The following is a 13,778-nucleotide window of genomic DNA, read 5'->3' on the forward strand; positions in this document are numbered from 1 at the left end:
CCTTGGTGATGCCTAATTCAATTGTTGGCCGGAGTGTACACTTTATAAAGCTCTACACCGATCCCTTTCTGAGGCAAAGAGCACCAAATTGCCATTTCATGACTTCTTAGTTCTTGGCAGATTTTTCTCAGATTTGGAAGGTCACTGCCTTTATTGGAGAATCTGTTAACATCTGTGATGTTGAGGGCTTGTAAACAATGCAGTTTTGGATGACAGATCATGCCTCTTTAAAACGTAGCTACTGCTGGCTTGGCGAAGAGCGTTGTGTGTGTTTATTTGTTGCGGATGTACTTCCCAGGTTATTTTGAAAAGTCTGAGGCCTTTGAATATTAAATCAGAATACAGAATACTATCAGGTGTATCAGTAGATAACTGCAAAATTTCCTTTAGGGAGCTCTTTAACATTTGGTCAGTGGTTTTCAGGAAGCTAACTGGTACTTGTCTTATTTCAGCAGTCTGAAAAGCATACACGAGTAGGGCTGACTACTTTGTTCAAAACAATGAACTTTTGATCTGCCTTTAACAAAGGTGAGGCTGAAAGTGCATCTAACTACTTATGCAAGATTTTCAAAGAGGAGGTCACATCAAAGGTGAGTGTTTCATTAAAAGTGACACCAAGATATTGAATTCTTCCCTTTCGTTAATAGTACTGATCTTAAAATTTTCGTGAATATCGAGGACTCCATCTACGAGCTTCGCCTTCTCAATACATATGCCCACACATTTGTTGGCATTCATCTGTAAACCGATTTCCTGGAACAACGTGATAGCAATGCGTGTCAACTCAAGAACTGCTCCCTTGTTTTTGCCAACATTGACTGTATCGTTGGCGAAACCCATAGTACTAAGAGGGGGCAATTCTGCAGAAACTGATTTGCCATATTCTTGTAGTAGGTTCTCTACTGTAATCTCATAAAAAAATAAATCTGTGGCCAGCTTATATAATGCTCGTGATAATGATGATCCCTGCATAAGTCCTCTTAACAAGTGAATTGGCTTCGTTTTACCCTTAGTAGTTTCGATCTGTCTTGTATTGTCAGTCTGTAGATTGATGATTAGTTCCTTCAGTTTAGATGGAAGTGGCTCAGCAGCTAATGTTGGATTTAGGTGCTGATGTCCGAAGCTGTAGAAGGCTTTCAATATGTATAAAAAAATTGTGGTAACATCTTGCTTATCTGTCTTTGCTGTCTTGAGGAGTGCTCTGAGAATGCAAGTATTTATAAGGCATCCTGGCTGGTCATTAAAGCCTCTTTGGTGTTCGTTGAAAGTTACAAAGGAGAGCAAATGCTGATCTAATACCCTTTCAATAACACATCTAATTACCGAACAGATCGATACCGATTTCCAGTTTGACATTCAACATTGCCTTACTTATGTATCAACATGGTTCTAGCATGCTTTAGACACTGGGGTATTTTGCCTGTTGAAAGCATTCGAGTCGCAATTATTGCTATGATTTTGCATACTGCGTCGTCCCTGATGACTTTTACCAGGACACGGTAGGGACCAGGAGCGGTATCTATTGCAATTCGACGTGTTGCTACGGAAATTTCTTCTTTTGTGATTCTAGGACTGTATGTTTCATCTAGCTGTACACAGTCTACGTCACTCATTTTGGAGCAGTAATCAAGCCTTATATTGGAATTTTCGATGGAAAATAAATCGGAATAAGTAGCAAATATTTTGGAAATATGAACACTGCAAGATTCAGATTTTGGATTCAACCTATGTATGGCTTTCTTTTGCTGATTGTAGAACTGAAACAGAGTGAGCTGATGATCACTTTTACATTTTCTTTCTTGGCGTTCTCTCTTGGTTGCACGTTGTGGATTCGAGGACTTTCTACCTTGGTGACCGAGATGCTGTTTTCTCCTGGCGTAGTAATATTTTGTAGCAGAGTGTTTTGGACCAGGTAAGAGATGGATAGTTACTCAGAAATTCCGACAATTCCCACGAGTGTGTCAAACTCAGAATCGTTTTCACTGGAGGAGTGAATTTCTTCTTCCATTCTTTTAATTCTGACTGGAACGTAGTCTCCTCTTGATCAAAATATTGATGCTCAATGGGAATAATATCATCTTCTGACTGAGATAAGCATTGACTGAAGTTGGTTAACAAGGTAGTTCGATGTATTTGTGGATGAGAGCAACTAATGTGAATGTTTATACCTCTTGCTCCTTGAAAATATCCACCACATGAGGGCATTGGGCTCTTTGTGTATCGGAATTATCTTCCGGTCTGTTCGCAGTCTGCCCATTAGGTATTTTATGTACGTATATTTACAAAGACGTTCATACAAATACAATTCTTATTTTGTCATTGATGCTTTCACGGCCCATACTTATAGGCATGAGGTTTTTTAGCTTATGCCGTTTCGCAGAGAACTGTGCTCTGTGTCATCAGAAGAAATCTCGACTGTCCACGAGAAAGGTTTCTTAAACAATGACTCTTTAAAATGTAGACGTTATAATAGAAGTGGGTACGTTCATTCATCACCAGATGGCTCTCCGGATGTGGCACAGCGCTAGCGTTCGAATCTGAAGCAGACCGAACCATCAGAATCAGTCTAAGAGGGTCACATAACATATGACATTGACACAAGCCTGGAATGAAACATCGGGCGATGAGGAACGTACAAATTTGGAAAACACAGAGACGAAATAACAATAGTGAAGGGACAGGGAAGGGAACTATCTATGTAAATCCTTAATGGCTGGCAACCAGGTATTAATTGATAGCCAGTGTCCCTGTTGAAATTGTTACGATTTCTATGTATTTCCACAGCTTCCCATATAATCCTGCACCTATAGTGTCTAGTGTGGGTAAGAGCTCGAGCATCTTGGAACATGGCATCATGACCCGACGATAGAGTGTGCTCACCTATTGCCGATTTGTCTGGCTGGTTGACATGAATATTACGTTCATGTTCCTTGATACGGATACCAATGGACCAGCACGTTTGGCCGATGTATACCTTACCGCAAGTACAGGAAATTTCTTATACCCCAGGATGTAAAAGTGGGGACAATTTGTCCTTGGTTTTACTCAGACTGTGAGCAGTTTTAGTGGCGGTGCCAAACACGGTTTTTATATTGTGTTTGCGGAGGACTGTGGAAATTCGATCTGTGATGTTGTGAATGTAAGGCAAATAGGCAGTACTGTCTGATGATAGTATGTATATAAATGTATTGATAAGGTGGAGGCTTCAGTATCAATCTTATGTTGTAGCTACGATCAATACGGAAATGAAACTTATAGATTATGATGAAATTTGAACTCGAAAAATATTCAAATAAATTCAAGAAACCTTCAAAAAAAAGACAGTACTCGACGTGCTGCCGTGTAATGCACAACAGTGTCAACATATAGAATAAATACGGCCTACAACATAAAAGGAAGAAGCCTTCACGCTATCTTTCAAAATCAAGATATCAAGTATTGTAAAACAAATTGACACCTGATAAAATTATACAACACCAAATTAAGGAGCACGTCGCTAAAACAAATTTTTATTCTTATAAAATGCATTTTACTATCAACTCAGCATTAGTATATATTATGAGTCTTGTACATATATATTAATATGCCTCGAATTGAATACTAGACAGCTACCCAATTCTTCAAAAGGGCCGATGACCTTCGATGTTAGGCCCCTTTAAACAACAAGCATCATCATCAATTCTTCAAAAACAGTGTCCAAGTCACTTCAAGATGCTCATACTAACAGCAGAGGAACACGGTAAAACAAACAATATAGTTATTACAAGAATAAACCCTCGAAATGTTTTAATCAATTAGCCATAAGTTTTAACGCAAAATAGTGGACACTTCAAGAATACCACTATCAGTGCATACATAGCATTGCAAGTTTCAATTTTTACGCTGATCAAAACAACAAAAACATTTGCAAATGACATGTCCTTTTATACTACGTAACCCTTTTACAATCCAAGAAGAGAGGACTTATTTTACTATTTTAATTGTATCATTTGTTTTAGACGGTCTGTTGAATTGGACAATTGTCACGACTGTACAACATTTTCCATTGTGATGTTTTAAGAACTATATTTGTAATTGTCAGCTGAGGATGACCCTTGAAGGGTTGAAACCGGTACTGTGAATGATAGTATGTATATAAATGTATTGATAAGGTGGAGGCTTCACTATCAATCTTATGTTGTAGCTACGATCAATACGGAAATGAAACTTATAGATTATGATTACCTTTATCAGCTGACAGAATGGTCAGTTCAGAATCATCTCTAAGTTCCTCCAGAGCTCTCCTTTCGCCTCTTGTTAAATTGAGCGTAGGTACAACAGCGGACCTTATGAGTCTCACACATTTCTGTCTTAATCCCTCAGCCTCATCTATAGGTAGTTTGTGTATGGCTGCCTCAACGGAAGTAATTAATTCCTCAGTGGGAATTTTAGGGGGAGTGACAGCGAAATAAGAATAAGATCTTGGCTATATTATCAGAGCCTGTTTACAGACTGAGTTCACGTGACCCCACCACTTGTGAGTCCAATGCCACCGTGAAGCTCTTAAGGCAATCTTCAATTCCAAAAGAGGAGGCTAAACATCTGTCCCCGGGGCATGCAGTGACCCTAGATTATATGGACTACCTAAGATCCATAAAAAAGATGTTCCCCTCAGACCTATTAGTGTGATAGGTTCTCCTACGTATGCTCTGGCTAAATACCTAAGCAAATTGCTTCAACCACACATAGGACTACTGAATCATACGTCAGGGACTCTTGTTATTTCGTCAACAAGCTGTCAACCAAGAGGGCGAGACGAATTAGTGAGCCATCAAATATCCAGGTGGAGATGGACACGCTCAAAGTCATGTTCAAGGGTAATGGTTACAGCGGTTTGCAGATTCATAGAGCCCTACATCCCAGAGAAATGACCAAGCAAAGCTCACAGAAGGAAGAAGTGAAGAACTACCTATTTGCCTTACATTCACAACATCGCAGATCGAATTGCCACAGTCCTCCGCAAACACAATATAAAAACCGTGTTTGGCACCGCCACTAAAATTGCTCACAGTCTGAGTAAAACCAAGGACAAATTGTCCCCACTTTTACATCCTGGGGTATAAAAAATTTCCTGTACTTCCAGTAAGGTACACATCGGCCAAACGTGCCGGTCCATTGGTACCCGTATCAAGGAACATGAAATTCATGTCAACCAGCCAGACAAATCGGCAATAGGTGAGCATGCTCTATCGTCGGGACATGATGTCATGTTCCAAGATGCTCGAGCTCTTATCCACACTAGACACTACAGGTGCAGGATTATATGGGAAGCTGTGGAAATACGCAGAAATCCTAACAATTTCAACAGGGACACTGGCTAACAATTAAATTGAAACAACAAATAACGTGGTTCAATTTATTCAATTACAAGTAAATAAGAAATGTAGTGTTATATTCTTATTTGATTATGAGCGGAAGCGGTACCGGTTTCGATCACCAATCTGGGTCATCATCAGTCAAATAAAAATACAAAAACAATGCATAGGAAAACAAGAACTTAAAGGATGAGTCTTTCACAAAAGCAGTTGAAGAAGCAATATAAGATAATAGGGATTAGCACTGCTCGATTTTAAATCAGAAAATCTAGAAGAAGTTGAAGGTCAGTCACTTATATGAAGTAAGGCACAATCCTCTGAAGAGTAGCACAACACACACAATGTTCGGCACTGTGCCTCAAAATGTTTACGAGAAGAGATGAACATTTAAGTGAGCCAGCCTGCATATACTATCAGGCGCGAAGTCACAGCATGATTTAATAAATATGAAGTCCTAAAGTTGTGTAGAAGTCGAAGACGAGTCGCTTGAAGCAAGATGCCAGCTCCTGAAGATCAGCGCAACATACTCAATGTCCAGCACTGTGCTTTCAAATGCCGACAAAACTCGGTGACTAGCTTAATGATCAAGCCTGTAATTGTTTTGGTTGTGAAAATATATATAATACAATTTAATATATTTTAATATAATTTAAGTGTGTAAATAGAATCTTGTAGATTCTTTAGAACTGTTGACGTAAAAAACAATTGTGAAGAGAAAAATGATAAAAAGCGCAATACCAGAAACAAATGAAAAATGCATATGCACAGCGCACTACTTCTTGAAGATAAGAATTCAGGTCGGAACTGAGGTAGTCCAAGGTAGCATGCAAGGCATGAGTCTAAATTTGAATGTTACAAATACCCAAAATGCAGGTGGCACTATAGTATACAGTTCAATTCGGAAAGTAGGTGTTTTTGTTTTTTTTTAATCGAGAGGAGAGGTGAAAAGAGAAGATAGGATAATTAATGAAGGAGGAGGATTAGTAGATAAGAGAAGATTAAAAGGATTGGAAGTTAAAAGAGGATGGGAAAGGATAGGATAAGGAAATAAAAGAGGGGTAGTTTAGGGTGGGTGAGGAGGGTGGGTTATTGGAGTAGAAAACATGGGTAGGAACTGTGTGATGCATGGAAAATTTAATTCGAGTTTACAAATTTAGCATTTTTGAGAATAAGAATTAGGAAGTCAAATAGAATATTGGGTTTTTCAGAAATGTCATTTAAATTGAAATTAGGGTTGAAGTATTGGTCAAAGTGAATAAAACAATTTTCAGTAGTGTTTAGAAGGGGGCCTTTGTTATCAAAAGACAAAACCAAACCCACTGCATTTTCCACTTTTACTCAAGATGCTTATAAAATAACCAATATTCTTAAAAAGCACAACATGAAAATTTCTTTTAGAACCAATAACAGAAATCTTGATATATTATACAACTCTATATCACTAAATAAATCTAATGCTCTTTCTAAATCTGGAGTATACAGATTCAAATGTAACAATTGCAGCTCCTCGTACATCGGACAAACTGGACGCAACTTTAATATCAGATACTCCGAACATATCAACGCCATTAAATACAACAGATTCTCTGCTATAGGACAACACATACAAGACTCCAAGCATAGTTTCACCAATATTAAAAAACACATAAAAATACCTAAAATCATTAACAAAGGCCCCCTTCTAAACACTACTGAAAATTGTTTTGATCACCTTGACCAATACTTCAACCCTAATTTCAATTTAAAGGACATTTCTGAAAAACCCAATATTCTATTTGACTTCCTAATTCTTCTTCTCAAAAATACTAAATTTTAAAACCCAAATTCAATTTTCCATGCCTTACACAGCTCCCACCCATGTTTTCTACCTCCAATACCTCACCCTCCTAACCCACCCTAAACTACCTCTCCTTTATTTCCTTACCCTATCCTTTCCCATCCTCTTTTAACTTCCAATCCTTTTAATCTTCTCTTATCTACTAATCCCCCTCCTTTATTAACTTATCCTATCTTTTCTTTTCACCTCTTCTCTCGATTTAAAAAAAAAACCACCTACTTTCCGAATTGAACTGTATACTATAGTGCCACCTGCATTTTGGGTATTTGCAACATTCAAATTTAGACTTGTGCCTTGCGCTTCCTTGGACTACCTCAATTACGACCCGAATTCTTATCTTCAAGAAGTAGCGCACTGTGCATATGCGTTTTTCATTTGTTTCCGGTATTGCGCTTTTTACCATTTTTCTCTTCACAATTGTTTTTTACGTCAACTATTCTAAAGAATCTACAAGATCCTATTTACATACTTCAATTATATTAAATTATATATATTTTCACAACCGAAACAATTACAGGCTTGATCATTAAGCTATTCACCGAGTTTCGCTGGCATTTGAATGCACAGTGCTGGACACTGAGTATGTTGCACTGATCTTCAGGAGCTAGAATCTTGCTTCAAGCGACTCGTCTTTGACTTCTACACAATTTTGGGACTTCATATTTATTAAATCATGCTGTGACTTCGCACCTGATAGTATATGCAGGCTGGCTCACTTAACTGTTCATCTCTTCTCGTAAACATTTTGAGGCACAGTGCCGAACATTGCGTGTGTTATGCTACTCTTCAGAGGATTGCGCCTTACTTCATACAAGTGACTGACCTTCAACTTCTTCTAGATTTTCTGATTTAAAATCAAGCAGTGCTAATCCCTATTATCTTATATTGCTTCTTCAACTGCTTTTGTGAAAGACTCATCCTGTAAGTTCTTGTTTTCCTATGCATTGTTTTTTTAAATTTTTATTCAGCTGATGATGACCCAGAATGGTGATCGAAACCGGTACCGCTTCCGCTCAAAATCAAATAAGAATGTAACACTACATTTCTTATTTACTTGTATTGAATAGGTTGAACCACGTTATTTGTTATTTCAATTTAATTGTGATACAGTTCAATACGGAACAACATGAAATTTTTATCTTTAAAGGGACACTGGCTATCAAGTAATACCTGGTTGCCAGCCGTTAAGGATTTACGTAGGTAGTTCCCTTCCCTGTCCCTTCACTATTGTTATTTCGTCTCAGTGTTTTCAAAATTTGTACGTTCCACATCGCCAGATGTTTCATTCCCGGCTTGTGTCAATGCCATACACCTGTCAATGTCATATGTTACGTACACATGTTATGTGACCCTCTTAGACTGATTCTGATGGTTCGGTCAGTTTCAGCTTTGAACGCTAGCGCTGTGTCACGTCTGAAGAGCCATCTGGTGACGAATGAATGTACCATTTCCACTTCTATTATAATGTCTAAATTTCAAAAAGTCATTGTTTAAGAAGCCTTTCTCATGGACAGTCAAGATTTTCTTCTGATGACACAGAGCACAGTTCTCAGCGAAACGTAACGAATTTCACCTTATTTTCATGACATGGCATAAGCCCAAAGGCCTATACAGTATCATGTCTACACTTCTTATCTGCTAACTATCATTGTGTTACACAAATCATTTGTTGCCATATTGCTTGAAATATCTTCAATCTCAAATTGGTCAAAATGAGATAACCAAAAACTATAAATAGAAATACCATCCATTAGGTTCACTTAATTGAAGAAATCAACTAGATATAAAGTAGATCAATTACCTGTTCGAAAATCCAATCATCATGAGAATGTTTGTTTTCTCTGGTTTCAATCATCTCCTATGGTCACTTATTACCCCATCATAATGTGAGAAAGAGCACTTGGCATCCACATTTGACATAGGGTACCATACAGCTTGTATAATGGTTGTCATAAATTTGGGATAGTCCTTTTTCAGGGAGCACAAAATGCAGTTATTCAATGGAGAGGTATCTGAACACACGTTTTTTTCTTTTACCATTTTCTGGAAGACTGTGTAGTCCTACAGAATGCTTGCGGACTAACTGTAACTGCACATGATAATTTTCTCAGTTCTTTCTCTACACCAACTAGAGTTAGGATGTTGTTCCATAATTTTTTGGGGGTGAACAGGTTTCCAACGACTTCAAAAATAGCCTCTGAAGGGTTGCCTGCCATCAACTGACTTCGATTTTAAAAAGTCCTCTGCGGTGTTGCCTTCAGTGTGTTCACAGCTTCGGAGCTGTGAATTGCAGACATTTCATTGAGGCGAGCATGAAGGTCAGGGAAAAACACATCTCTAGTCAGCAGATGTAGCATGTTCTACAACACACTGAGCTTAGATCTCGTTACTGTGGTCTGCCACAAACTGAGCTTGAACTCTTGTGACAGCTAGCACTGCTACTTATATTATTAAAAAAATATAATACTGTTGTGAAAAAGACGTTTTGGCACCAATGCTTTAATACAGGGAAGATAAATTCATATGTGTACAGAGTAAACGTCAGAGGACCCAAACAGCACCCGAAATTTGCAAGGAAGTAAATAGTATGCGAGCAACTCCAAGCTCTGTCTCAACAGTGCAACGTGTCTTCATGAACAAGGTTTAAAGTGGTGCATAACAGCCAATATACCTATTATTATGCAATCAAAATAAGGTGAAATGATTGCAATGGGCACAGCAACATAGAAACTGGAGCGTGTAGCAATGGTCCAAGGTGTTATTCATGGACGAATCTAAGTTTGAAGTATTAGGAAGTCATCGTCAAATGTTTGTTCGTCGCCTGCATGGAGAACGTATCGTGAGGCAATGTGTGATGCCAACGGTGAAGCACAGTGGAGGGTTAGTCATGGTGTGGGGATGTTTTGCAGGTGATAAAGTCTGTGATCTAGTGAGAATTAATGGAACATTAAAGAAGGAAGGATATCACAGAATACTGCTCAACAATACAGTTCTATCTGGGAAGAGACTTATTGGTCGTGGGTTTCTTCTGTAGCAGGACAATGATCCCAAACATGCTTCTAAATTGTGCAGAGGGTATGTCAATAGAAAAGAGAAATGTGAGGAACTGAAAAATATGATTTGGCAAAGTCAGTCGCCTGACAAATCTCACTGAAATCTTATAGGATGAACTTTACAGAGGGGTCAGAAAACTGAGGTCATATAATGTTGAAGATCTATGGAATAATTTACATACGTGTTGGACTGCAATATCTCCAAAAACACTACAAAATCTTATCTCCAGAATGCCAAGAGTTTGTGCAACTGTTGTGAGGGCAGTGAATTAATGCAAAATGCTAGGGTGGACGTGGAGATTAGCAGGAGGGTACAGCAGGGTAATGCATTGTATCAAAGTGTAAGAAAACTTGTTTGGAGCAAAGAAGTACCAAGGAAAAGTAAAGAGATAATTTACAAAATGTACTATGTACCCATACTGACTTATGCAGCTGAGACTTGGACTTTGACTAGGAGGAAAGAGAGTAGAATTCAAGCTAGTGAGATGAAATTCCTAAGAAGTATGATAGGAAAGACAAGGAAAGACAGAATGAGAAAAGAAGACGTTAGGAAGGAAGTTGGGATAAGAAAGCTACAGAGAATTACACTTAGTATGTTTATACAGTCTACTGCACTAGCAGTCACTATCAGAAAATCAAAAGTCTCCACAGTAAGCCCGGTTTTTGCACTCAGTCACTACATGTTGTAACGGTTCAAATCCCGTTACAAGGTAATATCTGTATTTTATTATTATTGCATCTGTGATATTATTATTATTATTATTTTGTCCGTATTATTATTTTATCTGTGAGATTATTATTATTTTGTTATAATTATTATTCAATTCCATTATAAAATGCTTGTCGCTTGCGTATTTGTAATTGAGTGTATGCATATATACGTATATGTAGATTAACATTAAATATCTGTACAGTGAGAGTTTCGATGTATCAGATGTGGATGTGACGTTGTTATATTGCTATACTGCTAACATTTCTGCCAAGTCATCACCACGTCATGGCTACGTCATCGTGAGCTTTTAGCAATTCGCTCAGAGACTCAGCCGCCCCAGGGGATTTCACCATTACATGCAACGGTTTGAGGCGTTGTGGGAGTATGTCATTGTTATTTCTGGAGATTACGTAGCTGTGTCAACCAACGTCTATAAAAGGTGGATGCATATTGTAGCGTCAGTCATTATTTAAACGGAAGCTGAACAGTGAAGAAGTCTACGAGATGAAGAGGCCTCAGTCGGTCAGTCAACGAGTGTGAACGAGAGATGGAAAAGACTCAGTGAGCCATTAATTATTGGTCATTGAGAGAGTGAGGCCAAAGTTGGTCCGTCACTTAGTGGAAGACACGGACGCAAGGGCTTACCATGGAGTCAGAGAGGGATACCACCTACTATGAGGTAATACCATATTGACTTACAAAGAAGTCAGATGATATGGAGAAGAAGCAGTCACAAGGATGTATCACCAAGTTAGGCGTGACACATCTACAGTAAACACCAGATCAAAGGAATACGTCGTAATTACACTCAAAGTGTTGAAGGTACAGTCAAGTGAATCAGTGGGGGAAATATTTCGTATAAATTGTTAAATGTCCGGTCAAGAAGAATTCAAATTCATGCCTAGTTTCTTTCAGTTGCAATGTCATAATTTCATATTCTCATCTGTTTTATCGCAACAAGACTCACTATTTTTTATATATTATTTAAAGAATATATTTTGTTCTATCAAACAAATTCATAGTTTTATTTCGATGACAGTAAAATATCTTAACCTCAAAATTAATGGGGAAACCGAACGCCAATCTCCTTTTCCCAGAACTTATATGGTATGTTGTCAAAAGTAAGCTTATTACCCCACACCCTAGAGATAGTCAAGATTCTCATTCTATTATTGCTGCACTGAGTGGCAGCTGGCGCCCTTCAAATAACGTATGTGTAAGTAAGCAGGTAACAAGTAAGTGTGAGTACAAGGTCCGACGAGTGTGTATTTTATTTAATGAATGTTATTCATAATTTTCAAGTTAAATCCAGAATTCCAAATTTTCCATTTTAAATGCAGTTTTATAATGTTTGTAAATTCAGTAAAGGAGTCAGGAACATATTAAATTTTGTAAGCTCATTACCCCACACCCTGTTAGTTTAGTATTAAAAATCTCTCAATGTTGAACGGTTTTTTCTCAGCACCACATTCACCACTTACGCAGGGCATCTGCACACCTTCCATGACCAGTCTGGATTCAGTTGAGGGCTGTTCTTGTCAAGGAAAGTTCTTCGAGGAAGTAAGCTGTCAATGAAGTTTGTTGTTTTCTACATGGAAAAGCATGGAATAATTTATGGAGAAGTCCATGTCCCCCCACTGTATCATAGGCTGCACTTAGATCTATGAAGGTGACTGATATTTTTTGTTTCATCCGGTACCTTGCTAGAAGATCGTTCTGGTATTTTGATTTGAAAGAATATGGGTAGGATAGCCAATTATTCACCTATTTGTTTGAACAGACTTTAGGAGAACTTCAGTCTCTCTAGTATTTTCTAAGAGTAAAAATTGTTGCCTCCCCTTTGGTAACATAAGGATTAACTTAAGAATAAGCTAAATTTAGAGGATAAAATGAGTTTGAAAACTGAATTGCTTGCTATTCATACCTATCCTCCAATATATTATACAAAAGAGGAAATCATATGTAAGGCCTGTTCATACCATTCTGAATGCAACATTGGGAAAAAATTGAAAGGTATCTTTTATTTCTTTCTTTTTCTGTAACTTACCGGTAGCAGTCTTGCATATTAGCTTTCTGGCGTTGCAGTTTCTTGGAAAGAGCTAGGAAATCAGGAATGCGGCGTAAATGCTCACTGTATAAAACACTACGTAGCTCACCATTCTTGAAAAGGGCTTCAACAATATCAAGACGTTCATTTATAAGGTTCAGATCCTTCAAAGGTTGTTTAACCCACTGTGCCAATAATCTGTAAACAAAAACAGACCAATTCCAGAACTTTCTCAGCGGTATTAACATATTGTTCATTCTATCATCTGTAGACATAAGCAGATTAACTATAGACTAATATGAAATTCTACGAAATTTTATACCAGTTTCATTGGACATCAGCAATATTATGCTGGAAAAGTACTCTTTACTAGTCTTCTGGCTAACTTTCATGACATTTTACTACTATTGATATAAATTTACATTCTTGTTTTTACCACATGTAAAAAAAAAAAAAAATTAAAATGAAGAAACCTGTGACACATACAGCCACCCTCCGGCAGGTGTGCTGTTGTAACAAGTACAACAGGAATTTTAAATTCCATTTAACATTTCAACAACAATGGATCTGTCCATTCCTTTATTACCCATTCCTTTCTTGCAAACGATGGTTGATTCCTTTCTTGTAAACGATGATTGGTTTGTAGCCAATGGATTTTCTTTAGTCGTGCTAGCGATTTGAATCAGGAAAGGTGACGCTGCTGTACTTTATACAATGCGCAACTGCTCATTTCTCTTCCCGTAAGTATTTATAAAATTGTGGGACAGACAATAAG

The 13,778-nt window shown here is 37.8% G+C and overlaps 1 protein-coding gene across 2 annotated transcripts in view; it reads right to left on the reverse strand.

Moving 5' to 3' along the window:
• The window catches only part of spel1 (DNA mismatch repair protein spel1), a 235,254-nt gene that overhangs the window by 65,824 nt on the left and 155,652 nt on the right, over window positions 1-13,778 (reverse strand). For both annotated transcript variants that reach the window (XM_067143390.2, XM_067143391.2), the window contains one exon: window positions 13,004-13,201. In XM_067143390.2, coding sequence (XP_066999491.2) covers window positions 13,004-13,201 — 198 coding nt within the window. The remainder of the gene's footprint in view (window positions 1-13,003; window positions 13,202-13,778) is intronic.

Source organism: Anabrus simplex, chromosome 3, assembly GCF_040414725.1.
Source record: "Anabrus simplex isolate iqAnaSimp1 chromosome 3, ASM4041472v1, whole genome shotgun sequence".
In the NCBI taxonomy this organism is placed as follows: domain Eukaryota; kingdom Metazoa; phylum Arthropoda; class Insecta; order Orthoptera; family Tettigoniidae; genus Anabrus; species Anabrus simplex.